General features: G+C 48.7%; 1 protein-coding gene across 1 annotated transcript in view; it reads right to left on the minus strand.

The window, feature by feature from the left end:
* Rhpn2 (rhophilin Rho GTPase binding protein 2) overlaps positions 1 to 24,487 on the minus strand; it is a 61,605-nt gene that overhangs the window by 27,082 nt on the left and 10,036 nt on the right. The window contains exons 2-6 of the mRNA XM_027430284.2: positions 15,638 to 15,753; positions 6,546 to 6,674; positions 3,743 to 3,818; positions 881 to 958; positions 461 to 585 (exon numbers count right to left, since the gene is read on the minus strand). Coding sequence (XP_027286085.1) covers positions 461 to 585; positions 881 to 958; positions 3,743 to 3,818; positions 6,546 to 6,674; positions 15,638 to 15,753 — 524 coding nt within the window. The remainder of the gene's footprint in view (positions 1 to 460; positions 586 to 880; positions 959 to 3,742; positions 3,819 to 6,545; positions 6,675 to 15,637; positions 15,754 to 24,487) is intronic.

The following is a 24,487-nucleotide window of genomic DNA, read 5'->3' on the forward strand; positions in this document are numbered from 1 at the left end:
TCTTTTCGATGCCCTTGTCACTGGGATCAGACTCAGTTTCAGTTCACACCCATCTACCAGGTAAACAAGAGCCCCACCCATGTGGCGGGTGGGCAGGAAAAACTCTTCCCAAAGCCCAGCTGGATGAAGTAAGACATGAGCCCCTGGAACCCCGCCTCGTCCCTGCTCTGTATGAAAAAAGAATCTTCTCAAAAAAAATTTTTTTTTGTCTTGCTTCTCATTGGTTCCACCTGAGGGGCTCTGGTTTTCCCTCAATGACAAAATGAACACACACACAAAACGGCCCCCTTTTCGAGGCTTGTTTGTTTTGAGAAGCAAGAGGCCACAGTGGCAGCTTCCCTTCTCTGGGTCTGTACACAAACAGCAGTTCACAGACAGACCCAGCCCCTGGAACCTGCTAGGCAAGCGCCACAGTCAGAATGGGGAGGACACAGCAGAGGGGACCCCAGAGAGCACCTACCAGGTAAACAAGAGCCCCATGTGATGGGTGGGCGGGAAAAACCTGCTCTCCACAAAGCCCAGCTGGATGAAATAAGACATGAGCAGCTCGACCCCTGCCTCGTCCCTGCTGGGTGTTCGACAAGCCTGGAAAGGAAGACATCAGCAAGGTGAGAATCGTGGCCCAGGACCCATGCCTGAACACTCAGATACCTTGCTGTGGGGGTCATGAACTCAAGGAGAGATAGCAGAGCCGACAGAGACAGAGTGAGGAATCCTGGGATCCAGCCTGGGCCCAACATGGGCAGGTCTCACCCCTGCTACGGTTTTCTGGTACAGCAAGTGCCCTGGATGACCTGAGAGCTCCTTTCTGTGCCCAGCATACTGGACTCCCTAAGGCTGTAAGAGTCAGTCATGGGATGTCCTGACTCCCCGCACTTACCTGCCGCAGGTCCATAAGGTCTGCAATGTCATCTTCGTACAAATAGCTGTCTTCACTGTAATGTTCCAAGATAAAATCCTGTAGAAAAAAAGAGATAAGGTAAGTCAACAGAGCCCATGCACTCATGAACCCACCGAAGCTGTAGTTGCCTGTCCAAGACCAACCCAGTCACTGGTCCAGCAGAGCAGAGAGAGTGCGTAAACTTCCACCCTAACTGCCAAGCTCCCTGGCTTCCGAGAGAGGGAGAGTTGGTTTTCTCTCTCTTTCTTTCTTCCTTTTTTTTTTTTTTTTTTTTTTTTTTTTTTTTTTCTCGAGACAGGGTTTCTCTGTGGCTTTGGAGCCTGCCCTGGAACTAGCTTTTGTAGACCAGGCTGGCCTCGAACTCACAGAAAACCGCCTGCCTCTGTCTCCCCAGTGCTCCACCACAGCCCGGCTGAACCCAGGGTCTTCACGCCAGGCAGCCCTCTTTACTAAGGTCCATCTTCCAGCCCCTGGTGGTGCTTGCTAATGACTGTGGCTACTTTAAAGATGTCGTTAAATAGAGCAAATCACATCTTGAAGTTCGCATGACCTAACATTCCAAGGAAACACAGGTCAGGTCTGAAATGGAACTGCCTGGATTAAGTTCACTGGCCCCGCCTATGGTATCCGAGTTTCTCTCAAGCATAAATGGGGAATGTAGAAAATGGAAAGTCTGCTAACTGGTCTCATGTTTGCATGACTGACATCGGCAGGCTCCCTTTTAGACCAAAATGACACGGTTGGGAACCTCAGCTGAGCAATGGTTGGCCATGTCCACAACATGGGATTTTTCTTTTTTACTCCCTTTAATGTGGAATTTGGCACATGACCTATTTGGATCTCTGCAGAGGCCATAAAATCCCCAGGTTTCTATAACACGAATGGCCTTTAAAAATGCCTGCATTCTTGTAACTCTGGCACCAAGCTAAATCTTAAAGAAGCAAAGCCACAAACACAACTGAAGACATTCCTTCCAACACTGCCTAGAGCTCCCCAGAGCAAACAGGTCAGTCAGAAGTTCAATACCCTGTGAAAGGACTGCAGAAGGCGGCCGCTGCTCAGGTGTTTTCCTCCCAGAAAATCAAGTTTTTGATAACCTTGTGTCCTAAACTGCTACGACCTACCCTTCTCCAACTGGGGTACCCTCCCCCACCACACACACATATTTAATCCCAGCCCTTGGGATCTTCGCCTTCCAGGCCAGTCTGGTCTACAAAGTGAGAACAACCAGGGCTACATAGAGAAACCCTGTCTAAAAAACAGACAAACAAAACCCTGCAGGGGCTGGAGACACACATGACTCAGTAGCTAAGAGCTGTTCTTGCCAGAGACCCGGGTTCATTTCCCAGCACCCACATGGCGGCTTGCAACCACCTCTAACTCCAGTTCCGGGAAATCTGTGGCCCTCTTCTGGCTGCTACCAATATTGCATGCACAGTGGACACACACACACACACACACACACACACACACACACACACACACACACACGTAAATATCCACACCAACCCTAACAATAACAGTAACAATTTTAAATGCCTCTGTTCAGAGATGAAAGTCTCTGAGGACAGAGGTCAAATAAAGATGTTTTATTAACAAATTGTTCTTCAAAGATACTCTTGAGCAGCCAGAGATGGCCCCAAGGTTAAGAGCACTTACGAGGACCTGGGTTAGGTTCCCAGCACTCACATGAGGTGGCTTGCAGCCACCCCTCACTCCAGATCCAGGGGACCCTATGCCCTCTGTCCTCCAAGGGCACCTCATGCATGTGAGTTCCATCTTGGGCTACACAGTGAGACTGTCTCAAAGAAAAAGAGCAGCAAGATGGTGCCGGGGGTAAAGGCTGCCAAACCTAACGACCTGAGTTCTATTCCTGGGACCCAGATGATGGAAGAAAAGAACCAACTGCAAATTGTCCTCTGACTTCCACACACCCATAAAGGTTTGCATATCCACCTGTCTGCAACACACACATACACACACAACCATACACACAGAGAAAACGAACAAACACACACACACACACACAGAAAACAAATTCACACACACATACACACAGAGAGAGAACACACATACACACATATACACACACCCATACACACAGAGAAAACACCCATACACACAGAGAAAAACGCATACACACCCATACATACAAAGAGAAAAAACATACACACACATACACACACCCATATACAGAGAAAACACACATACACAGAAAACACATACACACACACCCATACACACACAGAGAAAACACATACACACATACACACACACCCATACACACACAGAGAACACACATACACACACACATACACACACACACCCATATACACAGAGAAAACACATACACACACAGAGAAAACACATACACACACACAACAGACACACATACACATACAATAAACATACACATTCACACAACACCCACAAATAAATATATGCATACATAAATGTAAATTTAAAAACTTCTTTGCAAATAAAGACACTAAAATAGAGAGTACAATCTGCCTTTTGTCAGGCACACAGAAGGAGCTACAAAGTCACCGAAGACAGACTAAAAACACAGCTCTCTGTAGAGTGCTTGCCCCATGCAGAAGGTCCTGGGTTCCAGTCCCAGACAACAGTGGGGATGGACAGGGTGGCAGAAGCCACCAGAGATGACAGCGAGAGTTTCGGAGGAATGAATACACAAAATTCTCATGGTAAGCGGCCAAGTGAGGCCTTGGGGTCACCTCACAGATGTCAACTGACACTTGAATCACAGAAGCGCCTAAAGTCACTGCAAAGAGTACATCATCGTTTCCACGCTGAGCCCAGAGCCCTCCGTTTGAGATTTACCTTGAGGACGATCGAAAAGTCAACTTCTTTGGTTTCCTTCAGGCCCAGAGGAATCAAAGGGATGGCGAAGGCCTCCCTATAAGAACACAAAAGGGTCCGTGAACAACACACCCCAGCAGCCCCTTCACACCCATGGCCTTGCCTCAACAGCCAGCTGAGGTCCCTGAACCCTAGATCTAGGTCAACCCAGCACCCTTCCTTCCTTGTGTCTGAAGAAATCAAACATCAGCCTAACTCACCAGGCCCCTACTGTGTGGGTCCAAATCGTCTCTGTCTTAGCCCTCAATGGACAAGTGTGTGTGGGGGGTGTTAATATAAGACGGCCCAAGTGCTCGAGGCTCGTGTCTGGGGTCCTCACTGGTCTCCACATGCATTTTGACACACCCGATCTCCCTCCTCTGCTCATCGCCACAGCGTGTGTGTGTGTCTGTGTGTGTGTGTGTGTGTGTGTGTTTGTGTCTGTGTGTCTGTCTGTGTGTGTGTGTGTGTGTGTGTGTGTGTGTGTGTGTGTGTGTGTGTCTGTGTGCTTGTGGTGTCCCCGCCCAATATATCTCCATGATAGAACCCGGGCTCTCAGCTCAGCTCAGCTCACTCTTCTTTTAGGCCATGTCATACCATGTGCAACAGTACATCCCCCCCAAAGGCCACTTTGTCACCCCACAGACTGACCTGTGAATGCTCCCTACATTCCTAAGGGTAGGGCCAGAAGGAAGTGTTGTGTTTTTGCAAATAAGGATTTAGCTCTTTGACCTGTAACAAGAGACCTCCATGGACCGCTGAGCTGGGCCCAGAGAGAAGGCCAGGAATGCTGGGCAGGGTTGAGTGGACCGTGGCTGAAAGCCGAAACCACCTCTGTGGCACAATGGACTAAAGGCCGGTGAGACTCAACCCAGGTATGCGGCCCCCGCAGGAGACTGAACCCCAGTGGAAGCCGGTAGGTCTGGGTCTCACTGTTTGAGGGCCCCCCAGTCCTCCTGTGCTCACCTCATGCAGGGCAGCGACTGCCCCCGTGGGAGAGGAACCAGATACACTGAAGACACTAGGGGACCTTCGACCCCAGGGTGGCACTAACTTGACTTTCTGTGGCTGAGTTTTCTCATTTGCACACTGAGATCACGACTTCCCTGCCTACCTCACAGAAGCGTTGAAAAAAAAAAAATCTAAGGTACTAAGAAAGAGACTGTGCACTTGGAAAACAAGCAAGGTGTCACTTGGAATCCCCAGGTCCCTCTACTGTTTCCCGTGACCCAGGAAATTAACTGAAACCAACCGTGAGGAGTGGCCACACGAGCTGGAAGCACCTATCTTTGTAGGAAGAACACCTGCGCTCTTCGACAGCCCAGACCATGCTACTACGCTGCCTGGGGTGCTTGAGCCTCTCAGCCCTCATGAACAAAACACTAGAATCTAACACCAGAGCACAGGCTAAAAGAATCTTGCAGAGGGGCGGGGCTGGGGAGTGTTGTTGGTGTTTGTTTGTTCTCACTGGGGTTTTGAAACTGCCCTAGGAGCCCACAGGTAAGCCTGACAAACACAGGTGTCACAGCAGGGTTCCAGGTATGAATGCTTGTCTCTACTTTTGAGAAATGCCCCAGGTGACACACAAGGACTAGTATTAGGAAACACACGTTCCAAGGTGACTCAGAGTTCTCTAGCGTCTTCCTTCTGTTAGTCCAGGACCATCTCTTGTTTCCACTCAGTCTTGAGAAGGCACAGCTTCCCCATGCAAAAAGCATGAAAACTTCTTGGGATATTTTGGTGATTTTGTTTTGTTGTGACACTTAGGAATGGGCCTTGTACAAACTAAGAAAACACTCTACCACTGAGCTACCTGGTATCTCTCCAGGAATTCTAGGCAGGGGCTCTACCACTGAGCCACGCCCCCAGCCCCTCACTGGGGAGATTCTAGGCAGGGGCTCTACCACTGAGCCACGCCCCCAGCCCCTCACTGGGAGATTCTAGGCAGGGTTCTACCACTGAGCCACGCCCCCAGCCCCTCACTGGGGGATTCTAGGCAGGGGCTCTACCACTGAGCCACACCCCAGCCCCTCACTGGGGGATTCTAGGCAGGGGCTCTACCACTGAGCCACACCCCCAGCCCCTCACTGGGGGATTCTAGGCAGGGGCTCTACCACTGAGCCACGCCCCCAGCCCCTCACTGGGGGATTCTAGGCAGGGGCTCCACCACTGAGCCACGCCCCCAGCCCCTCACTGGGGGATTCTAGGCAGGGGCTCCACCATTGAGCTACATCTCCTGACCACTTTATGTTCACTTTGACACAGTATCCTGCTATGTACCTTGAGCTGGCCTCAAACTCATGATTCCCCCTGTCTCAGTTTACTGAATAGCTGGGATTATTGCCCCAAGCTACCATGTTATTTCTTCTTAAATATGGGATATTTCTCCACCCCACCCTCCACAGTTCACCTACAGTGAGCAGAGAAATGAATCTCTGAGCTTTCCTGAGTGCCCCACCTCAAATACTCCCTAAGGAATGATTTGAATCTCAGTATTCACTTCTCAGGTATTTTAGCAGGGTCCATTTCTGAAGGGTCCCCATTGCACCATCTTGTAAGGGAATTTGGATGGGCTCCCCACTTTTCAGAGTAAAGTATGTACATTAAAGCAGTTTATGCTTTTTGGCCTTCAGTCCACATTCCAGTTCTTTCCGTTCAAACCTCACAGGTTCATCCCTTTCACCCCAGCGGTGCTGCCTGGTCCACTACACCAGTTCCGAGTAGCATGCTGGACGCAGACACACACTCGGGCACAGAGAGCGTCTGGAAAGCACTGCTCACTCACTCGGTGCCCTGGTACACTCCCACGGAAATGTTGAGACCCTCCAGCTCCTCCTTCAGCATCTGCAGGTCTGAGTTGACAAAGCTCAGCTCCAGGCGAACCTGTTCCCGCACCTTCTGGTTTGTGGCCACTCTGGAGAGAGAGAGAGAGAGAGAGAGAGAGAGAGAGAGAGAGAGAGAGAGAGAGAGAGAGAGAGACTTTCAGTCGGTGTCCTTGCTGAGTCATTCCTACAAGGAATCTCAGGGGTAACTATTAGATGCAATCAGATAAGCTACCTCAGAGACCCTGGGCTATCCTGACCACACCAGCCAACAAATGGACCTGGGACGTGGCTAGCGACACTGCAAGCTTCTGAGCATCAATCCTGAGAAATCCTCGAAAGGAATTAGCCTTGAGAGACCAAAACCAAACAAAACCTGCTCTCGTCACACAGGTCACAAATGATCTCCTTAACAATTGGGAAGCAGAGACAGGAGGACTGAGTGTTTGGGGCCAGGCTGGACTACAGAGTGTGATTGTCTCACCAGAAGATAAATCAAAACAAAACTTAGATTATGAATATGATCACCCACAAGGCTGGAGAGATGGCTCGTGGTTAAGAGTGTGTGCTGCTCCTGCAGAGGACCCAGCTTGGATTCCCAGCTCCCAAATCAGGGGGCTCACAGCCATTGTCACTTCAGCTCCAGGAGGATCTGACACTCTGGCTCCCTCAAGCACCAGCACTCATGTGCACACACATCATACACACACGCACGTGCACGCGCGCACACACACACACACACACACACACACACACTCACAACAAAAAGAACACAAATCTTAGCCAGGTGTGACTGGTACATATCCTCAACACCAGCGTGGGAGGCAAAGGCCGGCAGCTCTCTGGGGGTTCCAGGCCAGCATGGTCTAAATAGTGAGTTCCAGGCCAGTCAGCCAGGGCTATATAATGAGACTGCTCAAATAAATAGGTGGATAGATAGATAGATAGATAGATAGATAGATAGATAGATAGATAGAAAGAAAGATAGATAGATAGATAGATAGATAGATAGATAGATAGATAGCTGGTCATGGTGGCACACACCTTAAATCTAAGCGCTAGAGAGGCAGAGGCAGGTGGTCCTCTGAGTTTCAGGGCCAGCCTGGTCTACACAGTGAGTTCCAGGACAGCCAGAGCTGTTACACAGAGAAATCCTGTCTTGAAAAACAAAATAATAATAATAATAATAATAATAATAAATAGATACCTTTCAAAAGAGAGACTATACAAGAGCATCTGTCTATGAACGCTGGGCGCTACCATCGCTTACTGGCTGGTGAAAGACTGATCAATCACTCTTCTGAACAAAGCAGTAAAGTCATTCACTCTTACGTTCTCTTTCTCTTCCTTTACACAGTGCTAGGGATGAACCCAGGGCTTTGTTCATGCAAGTCAAGTTCTGTATCACTGAGGCACACTCCCAAGCCAAACTTGAGACAGGCTTTCTCTGTGTAGACCAGGCTGGCCTGGAACTCACAGAGATCCACCTGCCTCTGCCTCCCAAATGCTGGGATTAAAGGTGTGTGCCACCACTGCCCAGCTCCAACTCACACTTTTACTGCTCCTTCTTGTGGAATATTCCTTTACACTGTGTGAAGATGTGTCTGTCACTGTGATTGGTTTAATAAAAGGCTAAATGGCCAATAGCTAGGCAGGAGGTATAGCAAGGACTTCTGGACAAAGAGAGCTCTGGGGAGAAGAAGGGTGGAGCCACCAGAAGGCAGAAAGAACAGACAAGAAACATGAAAGCTTAAGTTGTTTATCTAAAAAAAATTGTTTTAAGGTCTAAAAAGATATTTTTAGGGTGGTAATACAAGTTATGGAGAAAATGGTTTAGGTATAAAGCTTTGGACTAAGATAGGATAGATAATATAATATTTTCTCTAAATTTGCCAAATACAAATGGACTGGACATTGTGAATGTAATTCTTATCTGATAATTGTTCTTATTGTACATGATTTTACTGCGTGAGAGTTAAAACCTTTCTTTTTTATTTAGACAAAGAGGGGAGAAATGTTGTGGAATATTCCTTTACACTGTGTGAAGATGTGTCTGTCCCTGTGATTGGTTAATAAAAAGCTAAATGACCAATAGCTAGGCAAGAGGTATAGCAGGGGCTTGTGGACAAAGAGAGCTCTGGGGAGAAGAAAGGTGGAGAGGGAACCAACATGCAGGAAGAGAGGCAAAAGCCACGAGTCACGTGGTAACATGGAGATGAATCAAAATGGGTTAATTTACGTTATAAGAGCTAATGGGACAAGTCTAAGCTGTAGGCTGGGCTTTCCTAATTAATAAGAAGTGTTTGTGCCGTTATTTAGGAGCTGGAGGGACGGAGAAAGGCTTGTTACAGCTTTCTCCCCTTCTTTCCCCCCTCCCTTTTTTCTTTCCTTCCTTCCTTCCTCATCATCAGAAGGGCTGAAGTGACAGGCTGAGCCACCAACCCCGCTTAACTAACAACCCCAGTGGTAGAGTAAGTACTCCAGCATGAGTAAAGCACAGAAGAAAGTGGGGTGTGTGTGTGGGGGGTAGAGGGAAATATAGAGAAGGGGACCCAAAATTTATATGGAGCTGCAGAGAACCAAAAAGAGCCAAAATGATTCTGAGAAAGTAAAGCAGAGTTGGAGGACTTGTGCTACCTGATTTAAGTCACTGCAGCCAGGCGGTGGTAGCACACGCCTTAATCCCAGCATTTGGGAGGCAGAGGCAGAGGCAGATGGATGGATGGTCAGGTCACTACAGAGCCAGAGCAATTGGCACAGCATGGTGTCGATTAACATGAGGACATAGAAAGGAAAGGAACCGGTGATGCAAAAATATACCTGTGCTTTTTTTGTTGTTTTGTTTTTTGAGACAGGGTTTCTCTGTGAAACACTCCTGGCTGTCCTGGCACTTGCTCTGTAGACCAGGCTGGCCTCAAACTCACAGAGATCCTCCTGCCTCTGCCTCCCGAGTGTCGGGATTAAAGGCGTGCACCATCACAACCCAGCTCGTACCTGTACATTTATGGTCCACAGAATTTGGTAAAGATGCTAGGACATCCGGGCGTTGGTGGTGTACGCCTTTAATCCCGACACGACACTCGGGAGGCAGAGGCAGGCGGATCTCTGTGAGTTCGAGACCAGCCTGGTCTACAGAGCGAGTGCCAGGACAGGTTCCAAAGCTACACAGAGAAACCCTGTCTGGAAAAAAACAAAAAACAAAAAAACAAAAAGGAAGGAAGGAAGGAAGGAAGGAAGGAAGGAAGGAAGGAAGGAAGGAAGGAAGAGGCTTAGGGTGGGGAGAAACATTTAATAGATGAAACTAAAACAATTAGATTTTCATTAGATGCTGGCAGCCAGGAGAGGTCTGGTTCTGGAGAACTTTTTGACCTTTGGTTACAAAGATGACTCAGAAATTAATCCTAAGGTTTGAGCTATTTCTAGAACAGGTGAGGTTTCTCTTCCACTCACTGGTGGAGGAAGCACACTCTCAGATACCGCACAACTAAGCAAGATGGCAGATGTTCCCAGCGTCTCTGGGTTTGCCTAGAGGTTGGACAAATCTGGAACCATCTGGCCCTGGTCAGGGAGCAGGGATGGAGACTTGGGTTCATCAGTTCCTATACCCACACCAAGGCTGCTTTTCTGAGTAATAACAAACATCTTCTATGGACCTTCTCGGAGGAAGGTGGCCGTTTTACAGCAGTGACCCAGGTGTGCGTCTCTCTCGGAGGCTGTAGCCTAGCAACTGAACCCAAGTCTGAGAGGCATCATGCAAAAAGTGTCTTGGCCCTTTCCAGCCCAAAAAAGTATGCCACCACAACTCTCCATGACCCGAGTCACAAGGGAAAGAGCATGTGCATGCTGTAAGAACCACGTAGAATGAGAAGACCCCACAGTTAACGCTCTCGGAGAAGTCAAGCTAAGAGAACAATAGGGGCGGGCACACTACAGCCAACTACTTTCTTCAACCACCGAACACACAACTGCAACTTGGAGCCTCTGGGGTCTTTTTTTGTTTTTCTTTTTTTCTTTTTTCTCGAGACAGGGTTTCTCTGTGTAGCTTTGGAGGCTGTCCTGGCACTCGCTCTGTAGACCAGGCTGACCTCGAACTCACAAGAGATCCGCCTGTCTCTGCCTCCCACGTGCTGGGATTAAAGGCGTGCGCCACCAATGCCCGGCCTTTTTTTTTTTTTCTTTTAAGAGACAAGTTGACACACGCCTGTAATCCCAGCCCCCAGCCCTCGAGGGGCAGAGGCAGAGGCAGGCGGATCTCAGTGAGTTCGAAGCCAGCCTGCTCTACAGAGCCAGTTCCAGGACAGCCAGGACTGTTACACAGAGAAACCCTGTCTTGAAAAAAACAAAGCAAAAGAAGAGCAGGTCTCTTGCATCCCAGCCTGGGCTTACAGGTGCCTTGGCTACCATGCAACGGTCCCATGTGACGATGGCCCCTCTGCCTCAAGTTCAAAAGGATTATTTGCTTTGGGGAAGAAGTATTTCCCAAAGGTTGATGTTGAAGGCTTGTTCTTCAAGCCACACTCAGAAGTGGGGATCTGAAGAAACGGCTGGATCACGAGTCTCTGACCTCATCAATATTAACCCACTGATGGGGCCGTAACGTGACCCCATTATAGGACAGTGGTGGGAACATTAGGGTGTGGGGCCTGGTTAGAGAAAGGCCATCGGGTGCATGCCTTTGAAAGATGTTATCTTGTCCCCTGTCCTGTCTGCTCTGGGCACATGCTCCTGATACAGGGTAGTCTTCCTTTCCTTAGGATCCAGCTGACCACGGACTGAAACTCCAAGGAGCTAACTAAATCCAGAATCCAGCCTCTTTTTTTTTTTTTTTTTTTTTTTGCTGCTGTTGTTCTGCTTTGGTTTTGGTTGTTTTTTTGAGACAGTGTTTTTCCGTGTAGCCCTGGCTATTCTGGAACTTGCTCTGCAGACCAGGCTGGCCTCAACTCACAAAGATCCACCTGCCTCTGCCTCCTGAGTGCTGATTAAAGTTGGGTGCCACCCACCACCACCTGGTTAAATCCAGGTGATATTGGTTTTGTTTTTTAGTTTTGTTTTTTTTTTCAGATATTTGTCACAGCACTGAAATGCCCAATGCAAAAATAAATGGGAATTTCACATTGTAATCCATGAGTCCTTATTTGTTTTTGTGTGGTGCTGGGGATGGCACGCCAGTGCTCTGTAATTGGACCACATCAGCTCTTCATTTTTGGTTTAGAGTAATTTCATTTCCTTCCAAACCTTTCAGTAAAACTGTCCCTCTGAGGACTGACTCCACCCTGACTCCGTGTCTCTCACATGTTTTGGAGACCATGTCAGGACAGCTTAACCAACTTGGCAAGCCGTCTACTCTTCCAGTTTCTTCTGCCAGACTGTTCCTATGTCCCACTCTGCCAGGGATCCAAGCATGGTGGCTGGGTGGAGGGTGAGTTGCCACCCTGTGCCCCATACAGACCGTTAGCTAAGGCATCAGATATGTCCCCGGTGTGGGAAAAAGTCAGGTCCAGGATCAGGCCTCAGTCTGAAGCCAAGGGGACTCAGGTATCCCACTGCACAGCCACACTTGAACCCCTAGGAACTGACCTGAGCAGTCATTAACCTCGCTACAGCCAGGGCAACCCCAGCCTGACCCTTGGGCCATCACAAAGTGAACTGAAGGCTCGTGACTTATTTGCTTGGCTGTCAGTGTGTTGTTTTTCACCGGTTAACTGATTGCCAATGTTTACAAGTTCAGTGATCCTAAGATTTTTAAAACCCTAGCATGGTGGTACAGGCCTAAAAATCCTGCGTCAGGCCAGCCAGGGCTACAAAGTAAGACTCTTTTTCTCAACAAAAGCAAAACAAAAAGACAGGGCTGGGACTGCATCTCAACTGGCAGAGTGCTTACCCATACATGAAGCCTGGGTGGGACAACAAACACCTCAATCCCAGCCCTGGGGAGGCAGAGGCAGGAGGATCACTACAACTTCAAGGTCCAGCCTAGCCTACACAGTGATTTCCAGGCCAGCCAAGGCTACACAGTGAGACCCTGTCTTAAAACAAAAGGGGGAGGGAGGGAGGGAGGGAGGGAGGGAGGGAGGGAGGAAAGGAAGGAAAAAAAGAAAGAAAAGAAAAGGCCTGGGCGCTGTGATACATGTCTGTAATAGCATTGCTAAGGAGGCTGAGACAGATCGCCCAACTTCCGGGCCAGCCTGGGCTACATGCTGCATACTAACAGAACAAGGCAGGCAGAACGGCCCAATACTCCCATAGCTCCCAGCATGGAGCCCAGGCCCTTCCCTCCCCAGCACACACACTGAACAGCAGTCTCAGAGTGAGGCTTTCCTGATTTAATCTAACTAGCAGTGGAAAGCCATCTGGAGGGTTAACCAGAATGGCTAAACAGCCTGTCCTCTGACCAAAGAACTAGTTAATTAAAACCGAACGACCTGGTAACTTGCTGCAATCTCTCCATCTCATAACTACTATTAGGTTTCTGCCTCACCTTTTCTCAAGGGAGGGACAGGAAGTAAGAGGCCAGTGCCCAGCCTGGAGCGGTGCTTCAGAGTGCCAGTTCTCTCCCACCAAGCTCTAGGAAGCTCACCGACTCCTGGCTGACTCAGGGAAGGGGAGGACCTTACGGGACATGAAACCTCCCCACTCACAGCACCTGCCAGTCATGGTGGCCCACGCAGTCAAAGGCAGAGACGCTCGCTTCCAAGCCTGCACTGACTGGGATGTTTTCCCCAAAGTTCCTCTTGCCCACAGTGCAACTGTCCTCATCGAGGAACCTTAGTGGGACACCTAGCAACCTGAGGCTAGGACAGGCAGGCCCAAAGGATGACAGTAATTACCAGCTACTAGTAGTGGCAGCCAGGTGGCCCGATGCCCTCCTTGATTTCAGGAAGCTTTGGTGTCAGTGTGTTGAGTCACATTAATAAATACCTCAGGGTTTCTACTAACAACAGTCTCTAAATGGGGGTGCATTGAGTCAGATTAATAAGTACCTCAGGGTTTCCTCTCTAATCGGGGGGTGTTTAACTTATCAGTCTCTGGGAGAATCATTTACAACCCTGCCCCACCCTCCGCCTATCAGTTACTCAACTGCCAACCTGACCATTTGATTGAGCCTGGCCCGGGCCTCCAAGGGGCCGTTCTGTCAACAGAGCAAGGCAGGCAGAACGGCCCTAGTATCTGCTATAAAAACTCCAAAGCAGGGCTGGCCAGGTGGCTCAGCACATAAAGGCTCTGGCTCACTCACCGCCAAGGCTGACAAGATGAGTTCGGGTCCCCAGCAGTTTACGCAGCAGGAGGAGGGAACAAACTCCACAAAGTTATACGGATGCATGCCCACACACGCACAAAGAGTTGAAAGCAGGAGAATCAGGAGTTCCAGATCATCCTTAACTACATAGCAAGTTTTAGGCTGGCCCGGGCTACAAGAGACCAAAGAACTACCCTGTAAGCCTGGGGGTGGGGTGGGGGGCTGGAGGGTGGGGAGCTGGGAGCTGGGTTGGCAGGGGGAAGCGCCGGTCTTGAAATACTAATGACTTGAGTTTGTTGTGTGATCCAAGCGCCAAAAGTGAGACCCAGCCTCAATAAGATGGCAGGCGGGAACCACTACTCAAAGGTGGCCCTCTGAGGGGCGGAACTGCACTCTAGTATACAGAAGCGAGCGGGCACACTGCACCAGGGTGTGGGGTGGATTCACAGCCGTGTAGACTAAGGTATAGCTTTTTAGAGCTCTGCTTGGTAACTATTTTATAGTTACCAGCCCAACCCCTCTGCCTCTCTCATTAACTCCATCCGGTTTTTCCTAGACAGGGTTTTGCTGCTTTGCCCTGGGGTTTGGGCAATCCTCCTGCCTCAGCCCTCAAGTAGCTGAAACCACAGGTATGTGAAACCATGTCCTGCCATGGCTCCTCTCATGAGGAGGGTAGACATTGGTGACGGAAATGTCCTTTGCTTTCCCCCTCCCCTCCCTTACCCACACATCCACCAAGCACCGACTCTCTACCAGGCATAACTCTGGGCAGTGGAAAAGGGAGTCATGTCCAGAAGCAAAGGCTAAGACAGTACTGGACTTCCAAACAAGACGGCTATGACTGGGGGGCAGGCAGGGTGGGGGGTGCGGTGCCTGGAAAGATGCTCAGCAGTTAAAAGCACTGGCTGCTCTCGCAGAGGACCCACGTTCCATTCCCAGCACTGGCATGGTGGCTCACAGCTATCTGCAATTCCAGTTCCAGGGGATCTGCAATACCGTCTTCTGGCCTGGGTGGTCACCAAGTATCACATGGTGTACACACATACGTGCAGGCAAACACTCACACACATAAAATTAAACAAATCTTAAAATATATACATATATATACTCTCTCACGCACACACTCTTCTCTCTCTCTCACGCACACACACAAACACACACACTGTCTCTCTCTCTCTTTCACACACACACACTCTCTCTCACACACACACACTCCTCTCTCTCTTCTCTTCTCTCTCTCTCTCTCTCTGTCTGTCTCTTTCTCTCTCACACACACACACAAACACAATCTCTCTCACACACACGGACTCCTCCCTCTCTCTTTCTCACACACACACACACAAACACACACACACTGTCTCTCTCTCTGTCTCTCTCACACACACACCTCTCTCTCTCTCTCTCTCTCTCTCTCTCACACACACACACACACACTCTCTCTCTCTTCTCTCTTGCACACACAAACTCTCTCACACACACACACACTTCTCTCTCTCTGTCTCTCTCTGTCTCTCTCTGTCTCTCTCTGTCTCTCTCTCATACACACACACACACACACACACACACACACGGCTGTGATTGATTCCACTTTCTGTCATGATTCTCCACAAACACAGAGTAGACGAAACACCTCTGCCTCTAACATGACCAAGCTCTAGGCAGGGAAAGGACTTGTCCGGATGCCCCTGGAGGATAAGGAATCTCAACGCTGAAAAGCAAGATCCCACCAAGGGTGCGGGCTCTGCATGTCCATCACACAGACAGGCCCTCAGGAGCGCCAGGGCTCCCGGGCAAGGTAGCAAAGCCAGAGGTACCCACTTGAGAAGGTTCTCGGCTCCCGTCCGCATTCGCACAGCCTTCAGGATCTGCTGGTTCAGGACTGCCCTCTGGTTCTGCAGCTTGCTCCGGCCAGTTTGTGCAAGGGGATTACAGCCCTGATGAGAAAATAAGAAACAGCCCTTCAGAGATCAGCCACACCGAAAAGGACGACATTCTGTAGAACGGGGGGATAAATGCTTAACCAATCCATAAAGTCTCACCAACGTGACTGCTCAAACATGAGCTGAACAACAGAGACTCCAGTGGAAATGCTGAAGTGGACAGGGAAATGCCCATGAGGCCTCAGCCCTACACCAGGAACCACAGGCAACTGAGGAAAGCTGGGATCGGAGGGTGGATCTCCCTGAGGAAGAGCACGCCAGTTTGGGTTTTGAGCACCAAAGGGTCAACCCTGAAAACATACACTAGTAACACACGGACTGAACGGGGTATATTTAGGAATATATGTGTGTGCACACATACATATATGCACACAATAGCAATCAGTGAAAAAGTGGCCATGAATCTGAAATCGAGTAGGAAAGGGCATGGGAAGGGTTAGAGGAAAGCAAGGGGACGGAGAAAGATGGCAATTATAATCTCAAAAAATGTTGTGACAATGTAGAAAATATATAAAATAAGAAAAGGCATTAAAAAGAAAAAACCATAATAACACAGCCCCAAAACTGACACGGTTTGGCTGGACATGGTGGCGCACGCCTTTAATCCCAGCACTCGGGAGGCAGAGGCAGGCGCATCTCTGTGAGTTCCAGGACAGCCAAGCCTGTTACATAGAAATCATTTATTGAAAAACAGAATCGAAAACTACAAAAAGCAGACACAGTGAGTTGTTCTCTTTTGCCCCGGTGTCTACCCTCTCCCACCATGGCGCTGACACTGACTACCCCATTCCCCTAGGATTAAAAATGCACCAACGCGGATGCAGCCCCCATTTAAACCAGCCCACTGGGAGCTCGCTACAGAGGAACCGCTGCCAGGCACAGGCTGAACCTCCAAAACCCAGGAGGGGAGCAAGTGGGGTGATGGAGCACTGTCCGCACTCTCCATCAGAGCACAGTGCACCAACCTCATCAGTCAATCGATGGTAGGAGCACTCTAAGAGCTGGGCTCCCAGACAGTAGCCAGGACCTCCCTAAAAGCCACCTGGGGCCTGCCATGTGACTCTCTCCAGCACAGTGGTACTCACAGCCTGCTGTGCTTTCTCAGTGCATGCTCAAGAATTTCCCTTTAGGGGCCCTAGAGACAGTGGTTAAAAGCATTTACTGCTGTCACGAGGGGCCTGAGTTCAATTCCCAGCACCTATGTTGGACTCACTCTCTACTCCAGGTTCAGGGGAGACTCAGTGCCCTCTTCTGGCCTCTATGGGCACCTGCACTCACGTGTGTATACCCACACATATGCCCACATCCACATAAATGTGTGTGTATGTATATAAACACACATATATATACACACATATTTAAAATAAAAAATAAGTAAACAAAATATCCCTTTAGAATACAGTGCTCTCTAAAGCCAGGAGCAAGGTACTGTGACACACATCCATAATCTCCAGAAACTCGGGCAGGAGAGGATTGCTACAAGTACCGGACAGCAAGACCCTGTCTCAAAAATAAAAAATAAGAAAACAAGCAAAAGAGGGTGGTGAGACGGCTCAGTGGGCAAAGCCACCTCCTGCCAAACCTGAGGACATGAGTTCAAACCCTGGAACCCACATGGCAGAAGGCGAGAACAAGCCTCTGTAGGTTGAACTCTGACCTCCACAGGCACACCATGACACGCATATCACACTAGAATAACAAACCACAATACCTTTGACCCCAACAGGCATGCCATAGCATACACACAATACCAAAATAACAACAACAACAAATAAAATTGTACAAAAACTCAAAACAAGCTAGGTGGGTGGCACGCTCCTTTAATCCCAGCACTTGGGAGGTATAGGCAGATGGATCTCTGTGAGTTCAAGGCCAGTGTGATCTACAGAACAAGTTCTAGAACAGCTAGGACTGTTACACAAAGAACCTGTCTCAAAACACTAAAATAATAATAATAATAATAATAATAATAATAATAATATAAAAATAATCTAATGTCACTAAGGTATGAACTGGGCAGCGCTGGCACACACCTTTAATCCCAACACTTGGGAGGCAGAGGCAGGCTGATCTCTGAGTTCGAGGCCAGCCTGGTCTACAGAGTGAGTTCTACAATAGCCAGGGCTACACAATGAAACCCTGTCTTAAAAAAAAAAAAATCCTGACTAGGATGCTAAGGCATAACATGAAGGCAGGAGGGATTACATTGTATCTAAGATTCCTGAGAAATAAGATTTTAGTTGCTCTTACCACAAAAAAACAAATAATAGCCGTACATAGTTACATTTGTGCATTTCCCTATCCGATAGCATTAAGTTACAGAACTGAAAGACACACAATGTAATTGTTTTAGAAGTCTACCCAGTTGACCAGCCGTGGAGGAACACACCTATAATCTTAGCCCAGCTGGGTCAGGAAGGGTCATGAATGAGAGCAGAACCTGCCTGTCACAGTGAAAACCTGTCAGCAAAACAAAACAAAAAAGCACCATCCACACAACCCTGTAAAGCCTTCGCGCCGGAGACACCCCTCCAACAAGGAGTACATGCTTAGCTTGCTCAAGTCTCTGGTTCAATCCCCAACTGAGTATATAAAAGAATCCCCAAGTCAGTGTTTTTGTCTATTTGGTTGGTTGGTTGGTTTTTCGAGACAGGGTTTCTCTGTGTAGCTTTGGAGCCTGTCCTGGCACTCGCTCTGGAGACCAGGCTGGCCTCGAACTCACAGACATCCCCCTGCCTCTGCCTCCTGAGTGCTGGGAATAAAGGGGTGCGCCACCAACGCCCGGCTTTGTTTTTAACATAGTCTTCACAGCGGTACATGGATGGCCATCGCCTGTTTCTGACTTTGGAGCATTTTAGCATCTCAGAAAGAAACTGAACATCCACTGAGTATCATTCTGCGTCCCTGAGCCCTGCCAGGTACAGGGTACAGGTACAGACGTGCTCGTTGGTCTGGATAGTTCACATGAATAGAATTATAGAATTATAGAATTATTCCATACGCAGCCTTCCGTGTCTGTCTTCTTTCCCACAGTGCACAGGCATGCATGTGCTTCCTGAGGCCAGAGGACAACCCCAAGTGTCATTCCTCAGGTGTCATCCATCTTGGTGTTGATACAGTCTCTCCCTGGCCTGGAACTTGCCACGAAGGCCAGGCTGGCTGGTTAGAGGCCGGGGCTCCTCAGTCTCCGCCTCAGCCATGTTCACAAGTGTGCACTCTGTCTGGCGTCTTTCCCTCTGGATGGGTTCTGGTGATGGAGCTCAAGTCCTCCAAGCACTGTACCGACTAGCTTCTTCTTCTCCTCCCCCAGCCCCATTACTATCTTGTTTCATTATTGTTTGAAAGGGTCTTATTGTACAGCCCAGGCCAGCCTTCATCTGTGGTCCCCCTGCTCAGCTTCCTACATTCTGGGCTTACAGCCACCACACCCGGCTAGCGTGGTGTTTTCAAAGTTCACCCAGATCACAGCCTGCACCAGCTCGCTCTTTCATCTTTAGATAAGCAGCATTTGCTCTGTTTAACCATTCACCAGTCACTGGACACTTGAAGTGTTCTCACTGTTTGCTGTCACAAATAAAGCTAGAGGCCCAGTACAACGTCCCACACCTAAATTCTCAGTACTTGGGACATGAGAATATGAGATCAGGAATTGAAGGCCAGTGTTAGCAACAACAAGTTCAAGACCAGCCTGGGCTGCAAGAGACCCTGAACCAAAAAAAAAAAAAATTTTTTTTAAAAAGATTTATTTATTCACCAGGCCTTGGCGCACACTTTTAATCCCAGCACAAGGGAGGCAGAGGCAGGCGGATCTCTGTGAGTTCGAGACCAGCCTGGTCTACAGCGTGAGTTCCAGGACAGGCTCCAAAGCAATACAAAGAAACCCTGTCTCAAAAAAAATAATAAAAAAAAAGATTTATTTATTTATTATGTACAGTGTTCTGCCTGCATGTATGCACAGGCCAGAAGAGGGCGCCAGATCTTATTACAGATGGTTGTGAGCCACCATGTGGTTGCTGGGAATTGAACTCAGGACCTCTGGAAGAGTAGACAGTGCTCTTAACCTCTGAGCCATCTCTCCAACCCCCCCCCCATTTTTTTAATTAAAAAAATAAAATAAGGGAAGAGGAAGAGGAAGAGAAACCTTGAGAAAGGAAAGTAACTCATTTCTGACCCTTTAGTTCAGCTGATCAGGGCAAGCGCCCCTGAGTACAGATAACCTGCTTTTCTCTCCCTGGGGTTCACGAAGTGTGTGTATGTGTGTTCGCGCATGTGCACACACACACACACACACTCGCTCAATCACTCACACTTGCCCAAGCCTTTAATCCTAGCACTCAGGAGGCAGAGGCGAGCAGATCTCTGTGAGTTCAAGACCAGCCTGTTTTACAAGGACATCCAGGGCTGTCACACAGAGAAACTGTCTTGAAAACAAAAAACAAACCATACCTAGGGGTTATGTGGTTACTTCTCTTTAACTATTTGAGAAACTATCAGATAATTTGTCAATTTCTATTTTATATTCCCATTAGCAAGTATCTCATCACTACGCCAAGCTCTAAGGTCCTCACTGGAAGATTCCAGCAAGTTCTCTTCCCACTGAGCCACACCCCTAGCTCTTCACTGACAGATTCAGGCAAGTAATCCATTTCTGACTGAGCTATAGCCCCAGGCCTACTTTTGTTTGTTTTTGTTTTTAATGACAGCCATCTGTCTCAGTTAGGTTTCTATTGCTATGATAAAACAGCAGGACCAGAGCCAACTTGGGAAGAAAATGTTTTATCTAGTCTTACAACTCTCTGGTCACTCTCCATCTCACTCCCCGAGTCAGGGCAGGAACTCAAGCAAGAACCTGGAAGCAGAAACTGGAGCAGAAGCCAGACTGCTGGCTGATTACTGGCTTGTTCCCCACGGCTTGCTCAGTTTGCTTTCTTCTACCATCCAGGACCACCAGTCCAGGGGTGACGCCACTCACAAAGGACAGGGTCCTCCCACGCCAAGCATTAATCAAGATGACACCCCACTGACCTGTTCACAAGCCAATCTGATGTTGGCATTTTCTCTTCCCAGATACGTCTAGGTTGATGTCAAACTGACACCAAACTAGCCAGCACACCATCTTGGTGTGTCGTTTGTCATCACCTTTTTCTTTGGCTTGTCTTGGGGATTTGACTCAACAGCATCCTGTGTGAGGCCTTGGGTGCCACTCCCAGCACTGCCCATCTCTCCCACAAAAAAGCAAATCACCCTGGCCGTTGCAGAGATTATTGCTAAGAGACCTCACACCCTGAGTAAGTCAGTAAGAATCCTTGCCTTATGTCATTTCCTTGGTTGGTCCTTGGTTATGGAAATCCGGCCTAGAAAGTGAGGCTTTTTCATTGGTCTGTAGTCATTAGTACATTTTTTTTTCTGGGAAAGTACTGACTCAAAACCTTTGCCCATTTTAAAACTGGGTTATCTTATTTGTCGAGTTCAAAAGGGTTTCTTCCTCTTCCTCCTTCTCCTCCTCCTCCCCTTCCTCCTCCTCCTCCTCCTCCTCTTCTTTTCCACGTGTTCTTGGTTTGTTTTAAGGCAGGGTCTCTCTGTGCAGCCCAGGTCAGCTTCCAATTTACCGTGATCCTCCTGCCTCAGCTTTCTGAGCATTGAGATCACGGATGTCCATTGTCATGCCTAGCTTCCAAAAGTATCATTTATTAGCATCACTAGTGGGAGGGAAACACTTGACATAGCATGGGTGTAAAGGTCAGAGACAACTTGTGGGAGTCAGTTCTCTCTGCCAAGCCTTTGTGTGGGGTCCTGTGGACCTCAGGTTGCCAACCTTGACAACAACCACCTTATTTTTCGAGCCTTTTCGTCTGCCCCCCAAATGTTATTTTTCATCTTTGCAAGACTAGAGACTCGGTCTCCCAGGACTCGAGGCTTCTTAAGCAAACAGGTTTTTCACACACTGATCACTTCGCCTTATTGATCAGTATCTGCTTGTGTTCTCTGCCTGGGATTTTTCCTGGGGTATTTGCTTCTTTCCTTTTTCTCTCTGCCCTGCTGGCCATTGAGCCCACTAGACAAGTGTTCCGCCCCTGGGGTACATCCTAGTCCCTCCTAGGGTCTTTGGGGTTATTGTGTATCAAGTTTTAGATCATTTAGACCTAATAGTGCCCTCCCTGGCTCAGACAGGCGGGGTCCGAGTGAGGACCTCATTCCTTGCTGAGTCTTATCTGTAGGCCCAGTGGCTACTCCCTGGGAGTGTCCTGGTAGGCAGTGTTCTCAGATGGGGCTGCCTCTGCCAACTCAGAAACCTCACACCTAACAACCTCAACCACCTCCTCCCTTACCCCCACACCCCACACTCATGGCCTGGACCCCTAGAGGGAGAGGCAGGTTATCTACAGCCCAACCCGCTCAGGGGCCCCACAATCTGGCCTTTGGACTAGAGAGAAATGAGTTACCTTCCTTCTTCAGGAATTTCTCATACTCTCTTCCCAGGAGGGGACCATCATCCCTCCAGCACAAAATTCCACCCTTCCACCTAGTTGTCAGTCCCATGACAACACTTTCCTCCCTATTCAAATTGCTCACATTACACTTGCATGGAGGTAGAGTGGTGAGCGTGGCTGCCTTCTAAATCGCACAGATATTCGGAATCTGAGTTGGATCCGAAAGCAAGCATCTTTTCATTACGCCGTCAAGCCCTGATCTTCAAGCCTGAAATGATCTTCCAGCACTTAAAGTCTGAAGCAAGAAAATTGGGTCGAGGCCAGCCTGGACTAACTACATAGTGAGTGTGAAGCCAGCCTTTGCTAGATAGGCAGATGAGTTGAGTCGGGGGCAAGGAGAGTAGGGCTACAGAGATAGCTCAACAGGAAAGACCTTGAGCTGTTCCTGTAGAGGACCAACTCCCAACTCCCACATCAGATGGCTTACAACTGCTCCAAGGGATCCAACACCTCTGGACTCTGTGGGCACCTCTTCTACACACACACACACACACACACACACACACACACACACACACACACCCACACACAATTTTTAATCTTTTTTTTTTTTTTTTTTTTTTTTTTGGTTTTTCGAGACATCGTTTCTCTGTGTAGCTTTGGAGCCTGTCCTGGCACTCCCTCTGGAGACCAGGCTGGCCTCGAACTCACAGAGACCCACCTGCCTCTGCCTCCCGAGTGCTGGGATTAAAGGCGTGAGCCACCAACGCCAGGCCAATTTTTAAATCTTAAAGGGAGGTCTAGGATAGATCTTGGTGTAATGTTTTTCTAGCATGCCTGAAGTCCTGTGCATGACTGCAATCCCAGCACTCTGAAGGGGAAAATGGGATGATCAGAACTTCCGGGCCAGCCTTGGCTATGTGAGCCCGTTTCAAGGAGCACAGGCATGTCTTTCTTTTCCCCCAGAAACTATGAGTTTTTTTTTTTTTTTCCGGATTTTACTTGTTTATATTTCATGTGTGCGAGCGTTTGCCTGCAGCATTTGTATATATGAGCAAGTGTGCAAAGCCTGTGAAGGACAGAAGAGGGTGTCAGATCCTGTGGGCGGGGCTGCCCGGTGAGTGCTGGGACCTGGGTCTGCTGTCAGAGCAGCAAGTGCTCCTAACTGTTAAGCCATTTCTCCAGCCATTAAACATGGTTTTACTGTTAAGTTGACTTAACAGTAAAGGGCTGAAAGTCACTATGGAGGGGTGGTCAGCATTGTCTCAGAACGCTACGGCTCACCAGTGTGATTTTACAGACACCTTTTAAATAACGCAGTCCTTCTTGAAGCTCAGCTAAGCATCCATTCAGATTGTGAATAATAACTTTTTCCTGTGCCTATACCTTACCTACCTTCTGAAATCCCTGCCCCACTCGGCCCACAGACTTAGGGTCCAGTTTCTCGATAAGGCACAGGAATGCAGAGGATTAAACTGCACTGAGTCACTGCACCCAGAATGACATTACTCCTTACTGCCAGGTAGGAAGGCTGTGCGCTGCCGGAATGGACAAAAAACACCCACCCAGCTGCTTGCAAAGTTCCCAGAGAGGCAAATGTAGGTAAGACCCCCAGAAACAGGGGAGGGAGAGGGAGCTGGGATTGACATGTGAAGCAAGCTTGTGACTAATTTGAAAAAATTAATAAAAATATATTTTTTTAAAAAGACCCCCAGGGAGAAGCCCTGGTATCACAAGGGGTTGAGCCACCCAGGAATCCCTGCTGGGTGTTGGTGAGGCCTTCTTATCTCGTGCGTGCGTGCGTGTGTGTGAGTGTGTGTGTGTGTGTGTGTGTGTGTGTGTGTGTTGGTGGTGATGGGACTTGAACCCAGGGCCTCACGTATACCAGACAAGTAATCTGCCACTGAGGGACACCCAGCCCTAAAATTTGGTCATGTTAGCAAGTTTTCTGCTTCTTTGTCCTGAGGATTTGCTCATGCCAGGTGAGCAAGTGTTTTAGCTCCACTGAGATGCATCTCCATCCCTGCAGCCTTGTCTGACAGTGTGCCTCTAATCCTGAGCAAACAGCTTCCGACCAGCTCAGTGCCTCTTCCAGAAGAGCCCTGCCACACCAGACAGTGGCCCAGAACTCAGGCACAACTGAGTTAACCTGTCTGTTAGGCTTTGAGAGTCGCTACTGACAGAGTCCTACATACAATGAGTGCAAGCCTCTGATCCCAGCGCTTGGAGGGCAGAGGAAAGAAGACGTGTTCAAAGTCAGCCTGAGCTACACAACAGGACTTTCTTTAAAAGATAAA

Source organism: Cricetulus griseus, chromosome 9 (genome assembly GCF_003668045.3).
Source record: "Cricetulus griseus strain 17A/GY chromosome 9, alternate assembly CriGri-PICRH-1.0, whole genome shotgun sequence".
Lineage (NCBI taxonomy): Eukaryota > Metazoa > Chordata > Mammalia > Rodentia > Cricetidae > Cricetulus > Cricetulus griseus.